Here is a 24,639-nt window from a genome sequence, read left to right as displayed (position 1 = left end):
TTCTATTTCCGGTACTGAATGTTGCGCAACTTCTTATGGTAGTTCATTCACAAAAACATAACATGTCCAATAGGAGTGTTACGACATTATAAGTAATACAATTTTGCTCTTTCTTTTTTGTAATAATGTTATATGTATAATCAAACTCAACTGTAGTTAATACCTACGCTGTGTTTAGATTATTTTAAAATTAAATAATTAAATTTCTATTTCCGGTACTGAATGTTGCGCAACTTCTTATGGTAGTTCATTCACGAAAACATAACATGTCCAATAGGAGTGTTACGACATTATAAGTAATACAATTTTGCTCTTTCTTTTTTGTAATAATGTTATATGTATAATCAAACTCAACTGTAGTTAATACCTACGCTGTGTTTAGATTATTTTAAAATTAAATAATTAAATTTCTATTTCCGGTACTGAATGTTGCGCAACTTCTTATGGTAGTTCATTCACAAAAACATAACATGTCCAATAGGAGTGTTACGACATTGTAAGTAATACAATTTTGCTCTTTCTTTTTTGTAATAATGTTATATGTATAATCAAACTCAACTGTAGTTAATACCTACGCTGTGTTTAGATTATTTTAAAATTAAATAATTAAATTTCTATTTCCGGTACTGAATGTTGTGCAACTAAGAGGCGCAGTTTTCTGCTAAGATTAGTATTAGTGACTGTACCGTTTTGAGCTTCAGAAATTCTGGTCGCATTATCATTTTCAATGGTGGTGGAAAGGTAAAACGCAGCTTCAATTGTGATGTTAATAATTTTCTGAGCCTACTTTGAAGTTAGAGTACACACAATTTAATCATTATCGGTAAAAGACACCATTAATACATTTATTTTGTCACAGCACTTGCATACTAAGTTGCTCCAATTTCACCTAGGGAATTTTTCAGATGAATAGTGTTTTTAAGTAAACACACGACAAGTCACGTTTCAAATTATGGCAACACTGACCACCAACCCAGCGTTTTGGTCCCACTGCGGGTAGGTGTCGTTCCAAAATATTAACAAAGAATATTATCGTGTGAACCCCACTACTGTACTCCAACCACGAGAAAGTCTCCAGGGAATGAAACGAAGCGGGGTGATGCTGTGAATGAATGTTGATGTCATAAGATGTCATAAGGTCACACACGCGGGTACTCGTATCTCTATTGGCTAGATCTCACAGCACAAACAATAACACTGATATACACATTTTTATACTACCCTAGTTACAAAATTCGATCACGGTTAATATCCTGGTCTTTTAATCCCTCCATACAGGAAATAACATATGCAGGAGAGCGCATTATTTTTATACTGACGTTATAACTCTAATATTATCTATCTACTGCGCTCCAATAGATGACGCAATAGTAAGCACATTCCTTTCACGGTTGATCTCCTGGTTGGAGAACAGTACAGACTACATACTTTGCGACAAAGAGTCGATTCGTTACACAATGTTATGCAAAATGTATTATACCTACATATTGTTATTACACAATTCGTTAGATAGCATTTGATACAACTACGATACGAGGACGAAAATATCCTACTTCGCCTACACCCTGCATAGGGATAATTTTTACTAATCGAAAGTCGCTATCAGTAGCAGATAACGGGCCCATTGAGTGCGAACTGTATCTGACTGTTCTCTAAACGCTCTCTCATTTTGCTTCTTCGATAAGATAACAAAATTGCTATAAATTGTTGCTGTTGGGGTATTCATACCGTTCAGTTCACGAGTGCAACTGGGTGACTTACATCTGAAGAGCAACAGGTATTTGAAATTTATTCCGTCATATCAGAGAGAGATATTTAATTCGAACGAGCAGTATCAGAAGTTGCTGTAGTAGCAATGTCGGTGTTTCATATTGTATCGTAATTCAGTACGATTATCAAATATACTGCACAGCGGATATACTCTCAAGTCAAAAGTATCGAGTAAATTTACACTAACTGCTCGGGCCCTGGTTCGAGTCCCGCTTGAGTAGCTTACCTGGTTAGACTTTCTGATCTTTACCTCTAATGTGAAGCGAATGCCAGGTAATGCCATATCCAATCCTCGAATTCATTTCGTCAAATGTGAATTCAACCGACAAGCACAACTGTAGAGGTTGCGATACCACGAGTGTCATAGTTGCGAAAATGTTTATTTTTGTTTATGTTTCATTAGAATTAATATTTTACATACATACGCATATACAAGGAGCTGTAAGAATTTTGAGATTTATAAAATGAGTATTACATTAATGCTTATTATCAAGTTACTCTAATGATGTTTTTTGTATTGTATTGTAATGTATTGTATTGTATTGTATTGTATTTATTAACATTCCATGGTAGTCATACATACTTAAGCTAGAATATGGAACAAGTCAAAAAACGTAATACTATTATAAAGTCTTAATTTATAGTCACAGTCTAGATGAAATATACACAGACGAGATTTACAATATAGTCCACTAATACAACACAAAGTTTTAGTATCAATTTCATGAAGTGTTATTGAATGTCATGAATTCACCTACAGAATAGAAGGCGTGAGAAATTAGGTACTTCTTTAATTTGGCCCTAAATAATTTTATGTTTTGAGTTTCATTTTTTATATCGATAGGGAAGCTATTAAAAATTTTTACTGCCATATAACGCACTCCTTTTTGATAGCACGATAAACTTGCCCATGGAGTATGAAAGTCATTTTTGACGTGTATTTATGCTATGAACTGTTGAATTAGTTACAAAGTTTTCACGATTACATACGAGGAAGATTATTAATGAAAAGATATACTGACATGCCATGGGCATTATTTGTAGTTTTTTTTTAAATAGTCCTACACGATTCTCTAGATTTGGCACCTACCTACTATTATCCTAATTACTCTTTTTGTAATAGAAATATATTGTTACTATCTGTGGAATTTCCCCAGAATATTATTCCAAAACTCATTACGGAGTGGAAGTATGCAAAGTATATTGTTTTTAAGGTATTGATATTTGCTATCTTTTGCATGGATCTAAATCTGGATATAAACATGTTACTCATGTTAACAGAATTATCCCGTAAAAATATTGCATAGCTTAAGGATGAATACAGCAAGGAGTACTAAACTGAGATCAATCTTTTTCATGTAAAAATTACCTTAAACGTAAAATAGCAAAACATCTTAAGTTTTCTGATTTCAAAATCTACCTGCTCATTCCAGTCCAATAATTGAACAATTCAATTAACATGTTTGGACCACTCATTAAATTTCATCGAAATTAAACTTAAATTCATTATTAATAGAACTCGTATGGAAATTTAAACACATTGTTTTGGTGACGTTAACTATTAATTTACTGCAAATGCACCAACTTTTAAATTTAACTTGTTCCCAAGTCCTCAGAGCTTCGTGATGAGATAACTGTCAAGGTGTAGTTCGCCTCGTTTTCCTTCAGGCATGTCACTAACATGCAACAGTTCCTACTTTGAAGTATCGCAGTCCAGTTAATACAGCAACATTATAGATCCTTTCCTTGCTTTTCCGTGATATTAACTATGAAGACTGTGCTCCAGCCCGCCGCTGTGAAGCCGCACTGGATACTGCAGCATTTCACTCAACCCATTCAAAGTTAGTTTTTCATTTAGTCTCAAGGATATTAGTTATTAAGGTTCCCGTTTGTATACTTCTCAAGTTCGAGTACTTATTCACAAAGATAAATTTTCTGACATTCTTACACAGACAGTATAAATAATTATATACCATTTCATATTAAACCTTGTTTCCATAAGCCTAAAGTTTCCACAACACCTATCTCTTTCAGATTTATGCCGAAATGTTTGCACGGTATGGCCTTAAAGTAGTTTTAAACGAGTTTGTTATATTTTCAGATTTATAGCGAGTGACATCAAAGAATCTCTGTGCATATGCAAAGAGAATCAGACTGTTGAACATTTGATTTTTCACTGTCCAGTGTTCGAAAGGAAAAGACACTTTTTAAGATATCATATCTCGGACTGCAATTTAAATTACTCCACACCCCTTTACCATTTTCTTAGAAAAAAATGTTGTTACAAACAATTCACAGAGTTTATACACCACATCCACGCAAGACTGTAGCTATTAATTGTATATAAATTAATGATGTTATAAAATCCTAATGCACTATGTAAAACAAGGTGTCTATCTTTGGGACATAATAATAGTAATGACAACAATAACTATGTTTGTATTATAGATTTTACAATTGTTGAGTATTTGATGACAGGTATATAGTTTGTAACCATAAGTAATTTTGTTTTAATTTTTTTTTACTATCGCAAACCAACTATATAATAGGTGTTTTATTTGTAACTACGCCAATTCTGTGCATTATCTCATTAATATTGCTTAAAATTATGTATAAGATCACAAATTAATGTAATAATCTTGCAATTTCTCTACACCTTCGATTATAATTTCTAATTTTATTTCATTTTGTTTTAACTGAAAGTAATTATTGCATAACGTATTTAGTATTGTTTACTGCCTCTTAATTAGTGTATTTATATTGTAACTATGATTCAGACCTACTATTAATTCTTTAAAATTGTGTATTATCACTACATAATGTATTTCACATGTAACAAACTACAACCCTAATATACCAAAGGTAAAATAGGGTTTCAATATCTGGATAACAATAATAATAATAATAATAATCATCATCACTGTCAGCAGTAGTATCATTCAATAGTAATTCCTTCACGTGCTGACAAAGTCAATTTTATGTAATGAAAAGGTAACCAGTGTGCATTATACTGAATACAACACAAACGAGCTCCGAACAGCTTTCCATCGAAAGTGAAATAAATACCTGAAAGATTCATGACAAGTTAATATTAAGGTCCTAAATAATCAATTTTATTACCGCAGTCTACTAAGATTTTTATATTTATTGTTTAATAAGAATATTTCATTAAGTTGCTGTAACCATAATCTTTACACAGATACAGTACAAAGTCTACACAGAGTTGACTAGAGTTTAATGTCTAGTCCACCGTTCCTGTATTTATCATGTTGATTTAACATATTATAATTACTTTAAAACTCTTATTTTCATAGAAGATTTATAAAAATAGGTTAAATAAATTCTGAAAAACTTGCTGAGATTTCTTTACCATGCTACGTTCATCACTTAAATGTCTGGAACATGGTGCGCACGGATATAGAGCTTGGTGTAGATTACAATATGAAAACAATCAAAAATACTTATGAATAAGAATTCCAAACACGTTCTCTTCCAGAAAAACATCTTTATAAACACGTGCAATCCCACGAGATATTACAAACACTTGCCGCACTTTCATAATGAATGTGCGAAAGATGGAAATAAACTCTGATACTGAAAGGGAGCCACAAGAAAATATTTAAATTCAGTCGTACAATAACGATCAAAATTTAGATATAGGTACATTGAACAAATTGGTTTTTCATGCTCGGTGGAACACGATCATAAATAATTAATACGTATAAAATTTGATACACTCTGTCTAGTGATGTACGTAGGTATACCGTCTGTTTTCTGGGTATAAGACATAGGAATTTAAGGCTTCCTTAAGAAACCTACGGTATGAATAAAAAAAGAACAAACGACTTATTCAGTGGGCCATATTTAGAAATTAAGAGGCAATGACAATTTGCAAAATCAAAGCACATCATTTTTGGCTATTAAGTCACAGCATGATGTTTTCTTGCTTTATAAATTGTCAAAACCCACTAATTCCTAAACACAGCTCATTGATTCAGTTATTTTATTGATTAAAGTTCTCGTTAACACTTTGTTAAAAACATAAAATTTACACTGTCACACGTTAAAAGTGTTAAAATTGTTTAAAAAGGTATTTACCTTAGACAGACGGCCCGTTTCGACGCTATTTGTCGTCGTCTTCAGTGTCTCTTGAACCACTGCTGATTTTGGCTCTGCGATGTGCAGTTGTCGATGGTAGGGGTGGGGGTGTGTTGTTCCTATGGTGGGGGTTGGTTGTCTGTATGTTATGACGTATTATGATGTCAAACAATGTGTGCGTATTGAACTGTAGTTGCGTATTAAGTATGTAATGTGGGTGTGCTATTGTATTCTTATATATTTCGTATTGTTCTAGGATATTTAACTGTAAACTTTTTGGTGTGATGTGTAAAATTTCCATATCTGTTTCTATATTATTGTAGTCATGATTATTGTCGATAATGTGATCTGCATAATTTGATGCAATGTAAGGTTTGGTTATAGCTTTAATATGTTCGTTGTATCTTGTATGAAAGGATCATCCTGTCTGTCCTATGTAAAAATGTGGGCAACTATTGCATTTTAATTTATAAACTCCAGTTGAATTATATATATTTGAATGTTTAGTGTGGTTATTTAAGTATTTCTGTGTTGTATTATTTGTTTTATATGCAATTTTGTACTTTAGTTTTCTGAATGAAGTTGCGATTTTGTGGGTATTCGTATTGTGATATGTTAATGTTATGTATTTATTCTCGCGTGCTGTTTGTGTTGGTTTGGTCTGTTTTTGTTTTGCCTTTTTTATTAGTGTGTCTATTATGTTTGGGCTGTATCCATTGTCTTGTGCTATATATTTTATTGTGTTTAATTCTTCCGTGTAGTTGTCTTTGTTCATTGGTATATTAATTAATCTGTGTGTCATTGTACGGAAAGCTGCATGTTTATGTTGTATGGGATGATTTGATGAATTGTGTATATGTGTTGTGGTTGTAGTGGGTTTCCTATATATTTTGAATTCGTGTCTGTTATTTGTTTTGGTTATGGTGATGTCTAAGAAGTTTATAGCTTGCTTATGTTCCATTTCTACTGTATATTTTAATTTGGGGTGTATTTTGTTGAGTTGTTGATGTAGGTTTTCTATTTGTCTTTTGTTTCCATTATATAAGACTATTATGTCATCTACATATCGATGCCAGTACATTATTTTCTCTGCGTGTTTGTTGTTGTCGGTATTTAGTATGTGTGTTTGTTCTATGTTGTGAATAAAGATTTCAGCTAATATACTTGATATAGGTGAACCCATTGGTAATCCTTCAGTTTGTGTATAATATTTATTGTTATGTGTGAAATAATTTTGTTTAGTAATAATTTCTGTGATGTGTAAAATTTCGTTAATATGAGTCTGTGGTATGTTATTTTTGATAAGCATTTCCCGAAGTATTTCTAGTGTTTCTGTTACTGGTATGTTTGTATATAGATTTACGATGTCAAATGATGCTAATGTTGTATTGTGTGGAATGTGTTTGCATTTTATTTTGTTAACTAAGTCTATGGTGTTGACAACATTATAAGAAATAGTATACAATTTGAAAACCCAACAACAACAATCAACACCATAGACTTAGTTAACAAAATAAAATACAAACACATTCCACACAATACAACATTAGCATCATTTGACATCGTAAATCTATATACAAACATACCAGTAACAGAAACACTAGAAATACTTCGGGAAATGCTTATCAAAAATAACATACCACAGACTCATATTAACGAAATTTTACACATCACAGAAATTATTACTAAACAAAATTATTTCACACATAACAATAAATATTATACACAAACTGAAGGATTACCAATGGGTTCACCTATATCAAGTATATTAGCTGAAATCTTTATTCACAACATAGAACAAACACACATACTAAATACCGACAACAACAAACACGCAGAGAAAATAATGTACTGGCATCGATATGTAGATGACATAATAGTCTTATATAATGGAAACAAAAGACAAATAGAAAACCTACATCAACAACTCAACAAAATACACCCCAAATTAAAATATACAGTAGAAATGGAACATAAGCAAGCTATAAACTTCTTAGACATCACCATAACCAAAACAAATAACAGACACGAATTCAAAATATATAGGAAACCCACTACAACCACAACACATATACACAATTCATCAAATCATCCCATACAACATAAACATGCAGCTTTCCGTACAATGACACACAGATTAATTAATATACCAATGAACAAAGACAACTACACGGAAGAATTAAACACAATAAAATATATAGCACAGGACAATGGATACAGCCCAAACATAATAGACACACTAATAAAAAAGGCAAAACAAAAACAGACCAAACCAACACAAACAGCACGCGAGAATAAATACATAACATTAACATATCACAATACGAATACCCACAAAATCGCAACTTCATTCAGAAAACTAAAGTACAAAATTGCATATAAAACAAATAATACAACACATAAATACTTAAATAACCACACTAAACATTCAAATATATATAATTCAACTGGAGTTTATAAATTAAAATGCAATAGTTGCCCACATTTTTACATAGGACAGACAGGAAGATCCTTTCATACAAGATACAACGAACATATTAAAGCTATAACCAAACCTTACATTACATCAAATTATGCAGATCACATTATCGACAATAATCATGACTACAATAATATAGAAACAGATATGGAAATTTTACACATCACACCAAAAAGTTTACAGTTAAATATCCTAGAACAATACGAAATATATAAGAATACAATAGCACACCCACATTACATACTTAATACGCAACTACAGTTCAATACGCACACATTGTTTGACATCATAATACGTCATAACATACAGACAACCAACCCCCACCATAGGAACAACACACCCCCACCCCTACCATCGACAACTGCACATCGCAGAGCCAAAATCAGCAGTGGTTCAAGAGACACTGAAGACGATGACAAATAGCGTCGAAACGGGCCGTCTGTCTAAGGTAAATACCATTTTAAACAATTTTAACACTTTTAACGTGTGACAGTGTAAATTTTATGCAGTTATTTTATACTTTATATGTATATGCAGTATATAAACGAGTTTCTTATGCCAATGTTAAATCCCTGTCTTCCATATCTATCTATCTATATATATATATACACACACACAAAGTCAACCGTAAGTACTGTCATTAATTTTAGTGGGTTATTCATAGAGATATTTTAAAAATATTTAATACAATTTTGCTCGTTTTCGCTTTCTTTTCGAGATAAAAATTCTTTTACATGAAATATTTCATAGCGTGTTTCTGGAAAGCCATTGATTTAATTCCCGATATGCTCAGTTAATTTAAGAGAACAGTGTATTATTATGATAAATGACTGAAATGATTTTAGTTTTGTCCTTTAAATGTGCAGGAATTTGATCCGAACAAATGTAACTTTTCGTTCTGCGAAGAAATATAAAAATGTTAAATTTGTTTTGGTCAAATTTCTGCACATTTAAAGGGGGGAAAAAAAACAAAAGTTCTTTCAATTATTTATGTCGTTGACCAATGCTAAGGATCTTGGATTTCCTCCATTCTCCATTTCATTATTTATTATCAAAATACATTTCTCTCTTAAATTGAATGAGTGTATTGGGAATTAAATCAATGGCTTTCCCAAAACATACTATGATATGTTTCACATAAAAAATTCTTCGAAAAGGATAAAAAAGCAAGGAAACTTGTATTACACTTCTTTGTTTGAAAATATCTCAAAGAGTAAACCTTTGAAAATTAATGAAATTATTTACGGTTGACTGTGTATAGCCTATATAGGCCTAATTATTATCGTATTTATTTTTAAAATTATATATTTATTTATACACATAGGGCTATATACACGACAATATTGATTTTTTTCGGAGAATCAGTAAAACATATATCAGACTTGAAGTAGTTGTGAAATATTTGAAATTAAACCTGCAGAACTCACTGGTGAGAAAACTAAAAGTCATAGCCAACGTTAATGCTGACCTGTAATATGGATGATGTGCAATGTGATTCAATACATTTTGTTTCTCTATCTCAAATGTGTGTTACTGCCTATTTAGTAATTCTTGATTATTTTTCAAACAGAATGGACCTCTCCTGCTCAACTGGAGCCCACTGGACTGCTGGGACCTCCTGTCCAGGTCCAGCGGCCGGGGCCTTGTTCTTCACCAGCCTCATCTCCACGCTTCTGCAGTCGGAGCGAGAGCTAGTGGGCCCGCACCCGTACCCAGAAGACGCGAGAGACTATCTTCGTGACGAGTACGACTTCATCGTCGTGGGAGCAGGAACAGCAGGGTCAGTGGTGGCTGCTCGCCTCAGCGAGGTCGAAGACTGGAACGTCCTCGTCGTGGAAGCAGGTGGAGATCCACCATTAGACACCAACATCCCTGCAGTATTTTTCTCTCATGTCAAATCGGAAATAGATTGGAAAGTCAGAACAGAACCAGGGGAAGGTAACTGCTTAGGGTTTAACGATCATCGATGCAATATACCAAGAGGGAAAGTGTTGGGGGGGACTGCCACTATAAATGCAATGTTGTACTTTAGAGGCATGAGGGGAGATTTCGATGAGTGGGTTGAAGATGGGAACAAGGGATGGAGTTATGACGAACTTTCCAAATACTACGAGAAATCTGAGAATTTCAAACCCACGGAAGATGAGGATCCTGATTCACCTCATCACGGTAAAGGTGGCCCACTAACTGTGCAACGCCTTCAGAAGCTAGACTTTGCAATGACACTTTTAGACGCATACAAAGAAGCAGGGCATCCAATACTAGAAGACATTAACGGGCCCAGTCAACTAGGGTTTGCAGGCTTGCATGCAACAATTGAAAATGGCACCAGATGGAGCACGTTGAAGGCGTTCCTTAATCCTGCTAGAAACAGAAAAAATCTTCATGTTCTCAAGAATTCACAAGTGGAAAAGATTGTAATTGATCCGATCACTAAAACAGCCAAGGCCGTCAAATTCCAAACAAATGATGGCAAAGTCCATGAAGTTAAAGTTAAGAAGGAAGTAATCGTCTCGTCTGGCACGATACATTCGCCACAAGTTCTCATGCTATCTGGAATTGGTCCTGAAAGTCATTTGAATGAACTTGGCATAGAAACTATTAAAGACTTGAAAGTTGGAGAAAACTTTCAGGACCATCTGATATTTCTAGGCAACGTGTTCACCATTTCGAAATCAGATAAATTTCAACCAAATTCTTCGACACTTCTTGATGCTGCATATGAATACTTGACTAAAAGAACTGGGTTCTATTCTACCCATTATGGGTCAACTGTCTTAGGTTTTATCAGGACGAGGGTAGCCCCGGATGACAGACCCGATATCATGATATTCCCCTTTAATTTCTTCGCAAATGACACTGAAAGCATAGCTGCGTTTGGTCGCCAGTTCGATGTAAGCGAGGAAATAGTTAATTCTCTTAGCGAGATATCTAAGGAAGGAAATGTTATAATGTTGGTACCATTTCTCTGCCGACCTAAAAGCAGGGGAAAGATCTTACTGGGTTCAAAGAGTCCTTCAGATCTTCCAAAAGTGCATTCTGGATTCTTGAGCAGACAAGAGGACTTCGATACCGTAATAGATGCTATCAGAATCATTTCAAAAGTAATGGAGACAGACGTATTGAAGAAAAGGGACGCTAAGAGGAGAAAATTGTTCGTGAGCGCGTGTGAGGGTCTTGACTTCCTCAGCCGCGAGTACTGGGAGTGCATGATGAAGAACGTAGCTACGTCTTGCTTTCATTCGACATCCTCATGCAAAATGGGACCCAGTTCAGACCCAGATGCTGTGGTTGATTCCGAACTTAAAGTGCACGGCGTGAGTGGGATCAGAGTAGCAGATGCGTCAATTATGCCCCGCATTGTTGGTCCACCGCCATATGCAACCACGATAATGATAGGCGAGAAAGCAGCCTGTATGATCAAATCAGACTGGCTGCCTGAACTAGACTAACAGTTCGAGGGGAGTTGTATATATTTTAGAAGTGTGTAAATATAATATGAAGATATTAGTAATTAAAATGAACTGTAAGTCATTATGTCAATGTTTCTCATCAGTGTACCTCTACAAAGTGTACTACATTTGTTTGTTATGAATTTTATGTCAACTCATAACAACATATCGGTATGATTTACAAGGTGTAACGATTTCTTGTGCTCCTGCAAATTAGTGTGGTAAGATGTACTGTACTTCATTATAATGCACAGAATTGAAATTCTTCGCTATTTAATAAAATATTACTACATTTTTAGTATAACAGATTATGTAATGCTTTATTGTACTTATTGTCCCTTCTAAGTTCCTGTTCCTGTGGTATTGAATATTTTGGTCAGCGCAAGAAATTGCTCAATGTTTTAAATGCATCTAGAATATTTTAATTTGAAATTCCTTTTCTTTAAATCATTTCATGGTTGACGTACTATCTTATGCTATTATGTGTAAATTTTAGAGAACGACTCTCATTTATTATTGAATTTCCAAGTTTATAGAACCCTATTTTACCCGAAGGTATATTAGGGCTGTAATTAAATCATACATATTGTAGCCCTATACAAATAGTTACATAAAATGTATACATAATTATGACATAAAATACACATATTACATTAAATGTGTAAGACAATAAAAATCATATTTATATTATACAAGGACAAAGATATAAGACAAAATAGATATAATATATAGAAATAGATACACAATATATGAAATGCAGACATATTACATACAGTACTTTCCCAGGACATACCACACACAGATTTGCTACTTAAAAAAAAAAGTGAGCATTTCGTAGAAATGTACATATTACTTTTAAGGACGTATATGCCATAAAAATGACATGAAATAGACATGACATACTAGTGCATGTTCAAAACATAAGACATAGACATATTATATAGAATACACAGAAAAGACAAATAAAAGGAAAATTACATAAAAACATATATGATATGAAACAGTGATATTACAGCTATCATTATTATTATTATTATTATTATTATTATTATTATTATTACTATTATTATTATTATTATTGTTATTATTATTACTATTATTCTTAATGCGGCCGGGTAGCTCAGTTGGTAGAGCAGCTGGCTACGGACTGAAAGGTCCGGGGTTCGATCCCAGGTGGTGACAGGATTTTTTCTCGTTGCCAAACTTTCAGAACGGCCCCGAGGTTCGCTCAGCCTCCTATAAAATTGAGTACCGGATCTTTCCCGGGGGTAAAAGGCGGTCAGAGCGTGGTGCCGACCACACCACCTCATTCTAGTGCCGAGGTCATGGAAAGCATGGGGCTCTACCTCCATGCCCTCCAAGTGCCTTCATGGCATGTTACGGGGATACCTTTACCTGCATGTTAGATAAATGATAAAAAAAATAGACCCTGAATATATACAAACAAAATTAACACATTCATATATCCTTTCTAATTGCATTAACTTCAAATTCTCTTACTGTGGCAGAAATACATTAAGTAGCTATTTACAGTGAATTGTGAATATGTGATACGAATTTCTGAAATTATCTTGAACAGCATTTTTTTAAACATAAAGCACAGGGGTCTTTCAAATTGCCCAGAACACGAGATGACATGTGACAGTAATAAGAGGCGAGTTCTTTCGAAAATTGGGCAATCAAATAGGAGGTGATGAACAGTCTGGTCGCTTTCCTCGCATTTACATTATTGATTTTTAACCGTTTAAAATATGTTTTAAATTTTCCATGGCCTGAAATGAATTGCGTAAGCACGAAATTGGGTATCATGTGTTTACAGTTCAACCTAGAGATTATTGTAGGAAAGAATAAGTCCCTAGTTAGAGAGCCGTTATTACTTCCTTGCCATTGTACATCCCAGCCTGCTAACATGTGTTCCCTTAATTTATGTTTTATGAAACTGACAGGAATTTTATGGTAATTGTCTACGACATTCATGGAACAAGCAAACTTGGCTAGTTGGTCTGTCCTTTCATTCCCTAAGATACCCGAGTGCCCTCGAACACAGTTTAAGCAAATATGTTTGCTGGACTCTGATTTAAGGCATGATATGTACTAATGGTAGTGAATACAACTGATTATAAAAATGGGTGAAAGAAAACGACCTTCTCAAGAAAAATAAGGAAAAGCACAAATCACTTCCTGTTAATAGTAGTGCAGTTCTTCACATAACTATTCATTTTATGAATATTTGTTAAAAGTTCTGAGATGATTTGGTTATTGTGAAGCACTGGCATGATTAAAAACATAATTACTGTGTCATTCAGTAGAATAGGGGAAGTCAGGCAAATATGGGCACCCAGATAATATGGGCACTTTTAAGGTAATGTCCAAGTTACCATAATTCTTCATGAGCTTCGAAACATCAGATAGTACATTGGTAAATCTGAACTAAGGTGGCGAACCGTAGTGTGAATGGTGTTGACGCTACAAATACAATTTATGTACGTGAGTCCACTTTGGAGCATAGCAAAAACAGTGCTGTTGTTGATTTTTACATTATTTACTTAAGGAATGACTGCCACAAATGTGTGTAGTACAGATAAACTTTAAAGGCGGGAATGCTAGATTTAAACAGAACAATAATCCACATGGTGGGGGTTCTGAAGTATGTACTCGCTGCACACAGAGGTCATTTGTTGAAATAATTCACTGAGGCAAATATGGACAGGGTATTATGAGCACAAGCATTAAATAGTATTTTTAAAATTATTCATTCATATCTTTCTATAGAATGGAATTTTAAGATGTAGGCATAAATGTCATTTAAATAAGTTAATTGAAATTTATTCATAATTTTAATTATCTAAATTATTGTCAAATACTAAGTCCTACTTATTCTAACTTTTCATTCCAATTTAAAAAAATTTATATTCGATGATTTTGTAACTTGCTTGTCAATTTCAGGACAGTCGTATAATAATTGTTTATGTTCATTTCTATAATGCTGATGACATTATTATTAAATGTTGGAACTGTTCTTAAGTTCGTTACTGCAGCTTCTATCATGGCCAACTTAAGATCATTCGTTACTGCTTCTACCTTTTTAAACAGTTGGCAGTTTATAATAACTGATTACATTTTAGCTTTAGTATTTAAATCAGTCATATTTCAGGTATTTTATAGGTAAAGGGAGGCTAAGGGCTAAGAGGGATGAAGTTACAGGAGAATGGAGAAAGTTACACAACACAGAACTGCACGTATTGTATTCTTCACCTGACATAATTAGGAACATTAAATCCAGACGTTTGAGATTGCTAGGGCATGTAGCACGTATGGGCGAATCCAGAAATGCATATAGAGTGTTGGTTGGGAGGCCTGAGGAAGAAAGACCTTTAGGAAGGCCGAGAAGTAGATGGGAAGATAATATTAAAATGGATTGAGGGAGGTGGGATATGATGATAGAGAATGGATTGATACACTTGCTCAGGATAGGGACCAATGGCGGGCTTATGTGAGGGTGGCAATGAACGTCTGGGTTCCTTAAAAGCCAGTGAGTAAGTAAGGAATACTAAATTATTCATCCTGTGATAATTTATTAGTGATAAAACTTTGTCTAATTCCTACTATGACCATTTTTCTTTATCAAAATATATTACATCTGCACTCACTTGATATTAAAGCATTATTTGAATTTACAACAGGCACACAAGTGGCGAACTTGGGGAACGCATGCGTCCTAACGTCGCCAGTTGCATCTCCTGTCTCTTTTGCTTTTGTACGAGAAACAGTATCTTATTCTTCATGAAATTGTTATTTAAGATGCTCTTTACTATAAATATTCCAACGCAATTTTTTATACTTTAGAAATATGACTTCATCTACAATCTATACTAATAATAAATCTGTAGCCAAACTTTTTCTGGTAATTTTCCAAAAATAATTGATGTTAACATGTATAATTAACCATCCTGAAAACGAAAGTCGCTTTTTTGAAAATTTTGTTTGTATGTCTGTCTGTCTGTCTGGATGTTTGTTACCTTTTCACGTGATAATGGCTGAACGGATTTCGATGAAAATTGGAATATAAATTAAGTTCGTTGTAACTTAGATTTTAGGCTATATGGCATTGAAAATACTTTATTTAAAAGGGGGGTTATAAGGGGGTCTGAATTAAATAAATCGAAATATCTCGCTTATTATTGATTTTTGTGAAAAATGTTACATAACAGAAGTTTCTTTAAACCTTATTTCTGATATGTTTTATTCTTTGAAAAATTTTGATAGGACTGATATTTAATGAGATAAATGAGTTTTAACAACGAGAGTGTATTGATTTAGTATGCAGTAATAGTACGTTAGCTTAGCAATCCATTATTGTATAACTGCCATCTAAGGCGGTGTATTGAAATAAAAAACAAATGACTTCGTCTATAAGGGGCCTTGGCCACAACAATCGAAAGCTATGAAACATAGCCTACAGACAATGTTTCTGTGTTTGTATGAAGTAATATCGGAAGCTAAATGAACCGATTTGTGTAATTAATTATTATTTCACCATTGGAAAGTGTAGTTTCTCTATATGGACATAATGCTATAATGTTATTACAGTAACTTCTGAGTGAATTGAGGACAGGTAAGATTAAAATAGCTTCTTATGCACAGAAAACGTGATAGGCTATTCTGTGTATTCATTTCCTGTATTTCTTAAAATAATGTTTATCTCAGAGAATTAACGAACAACGAGAGTGTATTGATTTAGTATGCAGTAATAGTACGTTAGCTTAGCAATCCATTATTTTATAATTCAAATTTTAACTATGCTCAATTGAATCGTGTTAAAATACATAAAATATATATGCAATAAATGCAATGCAAAAAAATTTGGTAATGAGCCAAGCAGATTATGTTGCGCTGTTGTAAAAGCTGTTCCTCCTGAGATTCAAGAGCTCCCACAACAAATTAAAAACTTTCTAATTCGAGTACATCCGTTATCAACATACTTTTTACATAATATAATATAATATAATATAATATAAACATAATAATAAATCTGTAGCCAAATTTTTTCTGTTAATTTTCGCTTTTCCAAAAATAATTGGTAATAACAATTAAGAAGTATGTTAAAGGAATTGTCATTGCACCAAATGAGTGGTCTCTGGATCAAAATGATAGCATTTTAATATTTTAAATACAATTTAAATTAAGTAACATATTAAACGATTTATCCTTCTATCAAACACGAATGTTCCCTGGATCAAACATCATATTTTAATTATGTAATTGCTTTATATTTATTTCTAACAAGTGCAGCGGAGCGCACGGGTACGGCTAGTTTAAAATACATTTTGTTAAGGTGGCGAACTTAGGCAGACTTACCTTATTTTATACTCGTATATGTACAGCTAATTACCAAATCAACGTAAAACCATCGACCGCGGTGCAATTGTTAAAATTACATTTTCACGTAGTAAGTGCATCACAGCATCTTGTATGCAGCGTGCATTATACTTCATTAGACAGGTTTATACCCACAGACCGCGTCGATAAAAATATAAATACCATGTACGTGTACACACTAGAGATAATTTTAATACTCATCGAGACTTGTTATCATTATCAGTGCCTAGTCGAGTGATAACCACTGCGAATAAGATGCTTTCTCGTAAACAAATTGTCTACCATATGTTCTTGGCGCTCGGGTATCTTTGCAGCTCAGTTCAGGCTGGTAACTGGAAGCCTTTCTCCTGACCTACGTCTAAACAGGTAAGTTAATTAAAATTTAGTTTTATCATGTCAGAGAGAACTATTTAATTCCAACGAACAACATCAGAAATCACTGTAATATGGACCATGTTAGTGTTATCATATTCTTTCAATGTAATGTGATATCGACCTTCAGCACAATCTACAGCTTAACATTGTCCAAAGCAGCGATTCCCAAACTTTTTGAAGGCTCAACCCCCCCCCCACTAACGAACTGGTAGCGAACTCAATCCTATTCGAAAAGTACAAAACCCTGTACGATCGAAAACGACGATAGTTTTACTCAAAATTAGTTTAAACCACCCACAGAACGACCACAACAGAAAAATATAGTGCAATAACGACATGAAATATTATATGAAGATCATTTATAGCAGCCTACTTTCTGATATTTTCCAACGCTTAAACAGTTTGAATAGCACGAGTATACAAGGCCAAGATGTTAACATAATAACAGCCAGGGATAAAATCAAAGTATTCATAAAGAAACTTGATTTCTGGTCTACGTCACTTGACAAGAAGGAATGTGATCATTCCAGTGAATTAAAGAATTCGTGGAAAATTTAGCTAGGGGTGATAATTAGTAATTAATGTTTTATCATATACCGTCAATGCTTAAATAGATAAGCATTGACGGTATATGATAAAACATTAATTACCAATGAGTAAGCCCCATCATGGCTTTTAAATTTTTAAGGGTGATAAGACAAATACTGAGTTTGTTAAATTAAATTAGCACAATTCTCAACAACAGCTTTTTAATACTTTTCAGAAGACACTCGAGCATACGACAGTTGCAGATGGACACTAAAAACATTTTTAGACAGTTGCATTCAACTAGCTGAAATTAAAAATAAAAATAAAATAATTCATTTAAATATGTATGTACTACTGATGAAATGTTGAAACTTTGAAAATAATATTTTTCGTAGAGTGTAGACCAGCTGTGGATCAAAAGAAAGCATGAATACCTCGAGTTTGCAAAAGAAACTCTTAAATCTTGTATAACATTTGCAACCTCATATTTATGTAAATCAGCCTATCCTTTATGATTGCCATCAAAACAAAGACGAGAAACTGGTTGAACTTAAAAGTGATATCACTGCGTCTCTGTCGAACACAGAGTCCAGATTTGAGAGATACTTCCTGAAAAACAGACACATTTATCGCATTGATAAAATAATTTTTTACTTCAGTGTATAACTGCTGAAACTTTTTTCTTATGTTGAATATTGCATATGTTCCTGAACATACAGTAAGTGTATGTTAATAAGGCGTTTTTTGTTTCATTTTGTAAATCATCTCCCGACCCCTCTCAGCTCTTTACACGACCCCCAGTTTGCAAACCACTGCTCTGAAGTACTGAGTCTTTGGATTTCCTACAACACACAAAGTGCTACCAGTTTAGTTCAGACGACAGCTAGTTAGAATCGAGACGTGAGACTGTGCTAGAGCGCTGGCTCGAGTCCTGATTGAATTTTTTTATTTTGTTTCATTTTATTTATTTATTTAACAATAACATATACATAAAAGCGTTACATTAAAATACCCCGAAAGACCAAAGCTCGTGTTCGGGGACAGTTCCGTTACATAGATATACATACTTTGAAGACAAAATACTTCAGAAAATGGTCACATAAAGATGATAATAAATTTAGTAAGTTATAATACTAGTAATAACAGTGTGAAAAAAGAGACGACGTTGAGATTTCTGAATTAGTATAAAATTATTATAAGTAGTATAATTAGTACAGGTCATGTTGATATAGCAATCAAGATAAGATAGAAAAAATATACTTAGGATAGAAATAAACTTGTTTTACAATACATGGTACATAATATATATACAGGGAAGTCTGTCATATAATTTTTTTAATTTTGGATTTGAAAATTTCATTGCTTAAAGTAGTCAATTCTGGATGAAATTTTATTATCGAATTATATAGACGTGGACCATAATTTGTACTGTGTAGTAAAGCAGCAGATGTGAAACATTTAGGTTCAACTAACTTAAGAATTTCAAAATTGATTATCTTGTTCGGTTTTTCCCTCAACTGTGAGGCAAATGGCAGGTAATCTTATATCGCATCCTCGTGGTAATTTCGTCAAAAACGAATTCCAACGACAAGCACAATAAGCAGAGACTAGAACGATTATTGGAGACATGCTTGCCTACAACACATAGTTGGGTTACAGTTGCTTCACGGAATAACCGGGTAATGCTTGGCTGCTATACACTTTTGGATTATGTTTAGCTACAAAAAATAATTATGGTTACACTTGACTACACAGATAATCTCGGCTATGCTCGACTACAACTAGGAACTGAAGTTACGCTCAGTTTATGCACGCTTACAACAACTGAGTTCATGCTTGGCAACAATAAATGGTATCATTTTTCACTACAACAAACAACTGGATTTATGCTTGGCTACAACAAACAACAGGCTTTATGCTTGGCTACAACAAACAACTCAGCCCATGCTTGGTTACAACAAATACGTTCATGCTTAGCTACAACAAGCAACTGAGTTTGTGCTTGGCTGCAACAAGAATTGGGTTAATGCCTGACTACAACACACGACTGGTTTTATGCTTGGCTACAGCAAATAATTGGGGTTTATACTTGGCTACAAGAAACAACTGAGCCCATGCTTGGTTACAACAAATACGTTCATGCTTAGCTACAATAAGCAACTGAGTTTGTGCTTGGCTGCAACAAGAACTGGGTTAATGCCAGACTACAACACACGACTGGTTTTATGCTTGGCTACAACAAACAACAGGCTTTATGCTTGGCTACAACAAACAACTGAGCCCATGCTTGGTTACAACAAATACGTTCATGCTTAGCTACAACAAGCAACTGAGTTTGTGCTTGGCTGCAACAAGAACTGGGTTAATGCCTGACTACAACACACGACTGGTTTTATGCTTGGCTACAGCAAATAATTGGGGTTTATGCTTGGCTACAAGAAACAACTGAGCCCATGCTTGGTTACAACAAATACGTTCATGCTTAGCTACAATAAGCAACTGAGTTTGTGCTTGGCTGCAACAAGAACTGGGTTAATGCCAGACTACAACACACGACTGGTTTTATGCTTGGCTACAACAAACAACAGGCTTTATGCTTGGCTACAACAAACAACTGAGCCCATGCTTGGTTACAACAAATACGTTCATGCTTAGCTACAACAAGCAACTGGGTTTGTGCTTGGCTGCAACAAGAACTGGGTTAATGCCTGACTACAACACACGACTGGTTTTATGCTTGGCTACAGCAAATAATTGGGGTTTATGCTTGGTTACTACAAAACAATAACTTTGTGCTTGACTATGAACTATTGGAGTAATTCTTGGCTACAAGAAAGAATGTAGATCATGCCTGGAAAAATATTTTAGTTACGTTTGGCAGAGGGAGCGACGGAGATAATAAATCTCCACATACGAGTGTGTTTCAGAAAGTAACAGTAAATTCAATTTTTGGAATATAAACCATCAAATACAGATACAAATAATATATTATATAATTTTCGACATAATCTCCCCTCCTTTCAATACATATCTCACACCGTTCCACCGACTGTTTATTCCATCGGATAAAAAAATAGTTGTGTCGTACGTTTTAATAGCCATATCTTTGTTCACACCGCAATCCTATGGAAGTAAGATGTACAGTATGCCCGTATAATATCTTAATTTCTTTAGCCACTACTTAAGCTCGGAAAGCAAATTATATGCAAATATTTCTTTGATTGTACGAATTTCGACAGGAACACATGCATGTCAATAAATAGGAATACAGGTGATATCTTACCCTTGTTACGCAAATACAAATCATTCACAACAATTTTCATATACGTACGTTGAATGAAACCGATTCCGAATGGTCGATGAGACACTCCCATAATATGTAATGTATTCAATTTGATACACCTTGTATATAAATAATAATCTGTGGCGCTACAGCCCGGGAAGGGCCTAGTCCGACCATCCGGCTGCTGGCATCACGCCGACATGTGGAAGCAGAGGTGGACGATCATCCAACCAGAATGGAGGTATCGTGTGGTTAGCACGATGATCCCCGCAGCCGTTATAACTGGCATTCGCAACCGGATTTCACTACCTATCGTAGCTCCCCAAGTACATCACGATGCTGTATGGGCACCGGTCCCATACACTGGCCGAAATTTCATGAGAAAATTTCTTCTCCCATGAGGACTCGAACCAGCGCGCATTCTGTAACGCAAGTCCTAGCCAGGATGCCTTAGACCGCGACGCCACTGCGCGGGTTGTATATAAATACTGTATGTAATACACAGGGGTATACACATACAAGTATACATAGCATCATAGGGATATTTTTGTCTTCAGAAATTAAGTAAATTAAAGTCATTGTAAAATATTTTAAATAAAATTTCCAGAACTCAGAGTCGACAAACGAAAAATTGTACCAACTTTAATGTTGACCTTTATTACGGATGATTTTCAATGTAACTCATTACGAGTACATTTTGTTTCTCAAATGTGTTATTTGTAAAACAGAATGGACCTCTCCTGCTCAACCGGGGCCCACTGGACTGCAGGCTCGTCCTGTCCGGGCGGGGCCTTGTTCTTCACCAGCCTCATCTCCACGCTTCTGCAGTCGGAGCGACAGCTAGTGGGACCGCACCCGTACCCAGAAGACGCGAGAGACTATCTTCGTGACGAGTACGACTTCATCGTCGTGGGAGCAGGAACAGCAGGGTCAGTGGTGGCTGCTCGCCTCAGCGAGGTCGAAGACTGGAACGTCCTCGTCATCGAAGCAGGTGGAGATCCACCATTAGGCACCAATATCCCTGCGATATTCAGCTCTTATCTCAAGTCGGAAATAGATTGGAAGGTCAGAACAGAACCAGGGGAAGGTAACTGCTTAGGGTTTAACGATCATCGATGCAATATACCGAGAGGGAAAGTGTTGGGCGGAACTGCCACTATAAATGCAATGTTGTACTTCAGAGGTATGAGAGGAGATTTCGATGAGTGGGTTGAAGATGGGAACAAGGGATGGAGTTATGACGAACTTTCCAAATACTACGAGAAGTCTGAGAATTTCAAACCCACGGAAGATGAGGATCCTGATTCACCTTATCACGGTAAAGGTGGCCCACTAACTGTGCAACGCCTTCAGAAGCTAGACTTTGCAATGACACTTTTAGACGCATACAAAGAAGCAGGACACCCAATACTAGAAGACATCAACGGGGCCAGTCAACTAGGGTTTGCAGGCTTGCACGCAACAATTGAAAATGGCACCAGATGGAGCACGTTAAAGGCGTTCCTTAATCCTGCTAGAAACAGAAAAAATCTTCATGTTCTCAAGAATTCGCAAGTGGAAAAGATTGTAATTGATCCCATCACTAAAACCGCCAAGGCCGTCAAATTCCAAACAAATGATGGCAAAGTCCATGAAGTTAAAGTTAAGAAGGAAGTAATCGTCTCGTCTGGCACGATACATTCGCCACAAGTTCTCATGTTATCTGGAATTGGGCCTGAAGATCATTTGAATGAACTTGGCATAGAAACTATTAAAGACTTGAAAGTTGGTGAAAATTTTCAGGACCATCTGTTATTTCTGGGCAACGTCTTCACCATTTCGAAATCCGATAAATTTCAACCAAATTCTTCCACTCTCCTTGATGCTGCATATGAATATTTAACTAGAAGAACCGGGTTCTATTCTACGAATTATGGGTCAACCGTCCTAGGTTTCATCAGGACGAGGGTAGCCCCGGATGACAGGCCGGATGTCTTGATATTCCCTTTCAATTTCTTTGCAAATGACACTGAAGGCATAGCTACGTTTGGTAAAAAATTCGACTTAAAGGAGGAAACAATTCATTCGCTTAACGAATTATCCAAGGAAGGAAATGTTATCATGTTGGTGCCACTGCTCTGCCGACCTAAAAGCAGGGGAAATATCTTACTGGGTTCAAAGAGTCCTTCAGATCTTCCAAAGGTGCATTCTGGATTCTTGAGTAGACAAGAGGACTTCGATTCCGTAATAGATGCTATCAGAATTATTTCAAAAGTAATGGAAACAGACGTAATGAAGAAAAGGGACGCTAAGAGGAGAAAATTGTTCGTGAGCGCGTGTGAGGGTCTTGACTTCCTCAGCCGCGAGTACTGGGAGTGCATGATGAAGAACGTAGCTACGTCTTGCTTTCATTCGACATCATCATGCAAAATGGGACCCAGTTCAGACCCAGATGCTGTGGTTGATTCCGAACTGAAAGTGCATGGCGTGAGTGGGATCAGAGTAGCAGATGCGTCAGTCATGCCCCGCATTGTTGGTCCACCGCCATATGGAACCACGATAATGATAGGCGAGAAAGCAGCCGCTATGATCAAATCAGACTGGCTGCCTGAACTAGACTAACAGTTAAAGGGGATTTGTATATATTTTAGAAGTGTGTAAATATAATATGAAGATATTAGTAATTAAAATGAAATGTAACTCATTATTCCAATGTTTCTCATCAGTGTATTTCTACAAATTAAACTTTATAATTTTAATGCAATTATTTGTATTATAAAATTCATAACACATAAATATGTTTCACAGAGGGTAATGAAACATTTTTGCACGTGTGTAAAGCAATGTGGTAAAATGTACTTCGTTAGTATGGATAGGAATTCAATTCTTCGCTATTAAACAAAATATTCCTTAATTTGCTATTATAACAAATTACGTTATATTTATTTTTACTCGTAACTGAATATAAGTCCCTGTTCCTATCGTATTGAATATGCCGTTTAACGCAAGATATTAAACATTCTTCTAAATCAATCTAGAACATTCTAATTCGTCATTTCGGCCTGGATAGCGCAGTCGGTATAGCGCTGGCCTTCTGTCCTGTCCTGCGGGACAAAATTCTGGCACATCCGGCGACACTGATGTAGTAATCTTGGCAGTTACGAGCGTCGTTGAATAGACCATAATTTATTTCTTTTTCTAATTCATGATCTCCTTTCTTTTAAATACGGTCCGGCAGAGAAATGTTATGTTTTATTTAACGACGCTCGCAACTGCAGAGGTTATATCAGCGTCGC

At 35.1% G+C, this 24,639-nt stretch overlaps 2 protein-coding genes across 3 annotated transcripts in view; both read left to right on the top strand.

The window, feature by feature from the left end:
• The window catches only part of LOC138708236 (glucose dehydrogenase [FAD, quinone]-like), a 37,913-nt gene extending 25,810 nt beyond the window's left edge, over positions 1–12,103 (top strand). Inside the window, exon 2 of the mRNA XM_069838575.1 lies at positions 9,918–12,103. Coding sequence (XP_069694676.1) covers positions 9,919–11,799 — 1,881 coding nt within the window. The 5' untranslated portion in view covers position 9,918 and the 3' untranslated portion in view covers positions 11,800–12,103. The remainder of the gene's footprint in view (positions 1–9,917) is intronic.
• Positions 1,665–24,107, top strand: LOC138708237 (glucose dehydrogenase [FAD, quinone]-like). 2 transcript variants are annotated; one of them, XM_069838577.1, is made up of 2 exons: positions 1,665–1,777; positions 22,093–24,107. In XM_069838577.1, exon 2 carries the CDS (start codon positions 22,094–22,096, stop codon positions 23,963–23,965), a length of 1,872 nt encoding a protein of 623 aa, XP_069694678.1. In that variant the 5' UTR covers positions 1,665–1,777; position 22,093; the 3' UTR covers positions 23,966–24,107. The 2 variants fall into 2 exon arrangements, with proteins under 2 accessions (XP_069694678.1, XP_069694677.1); XM_069838576.1 differs by lacking the exon at positions 1,665–1,777 and adding an exon at positions 17,403–17,544.
• Positions 24,108–24,639: the final 532 nt, after the last annotated feature.

This window comes from Periplaneta americana, chromosome 10 (assembly GCF_040183065.1).
Source record: "Periplaneta americana isolate PAMFEO1 chromosome 10, P.americana_PAMFEO1_priV1, whole genome shotgun sequence".
Classification (NCBI taxonomy): domain Eukaryota; kingdom Metazoa; phylum Arthropoda; class Insecta; order Blattodea; family Blattidae; genus Periplaneta; species Periplaneta americana.
Note: the sequence above shows the minus strand (reverse complement) of the source record. Positions and strands in the feature narration are given on the sequence as shown.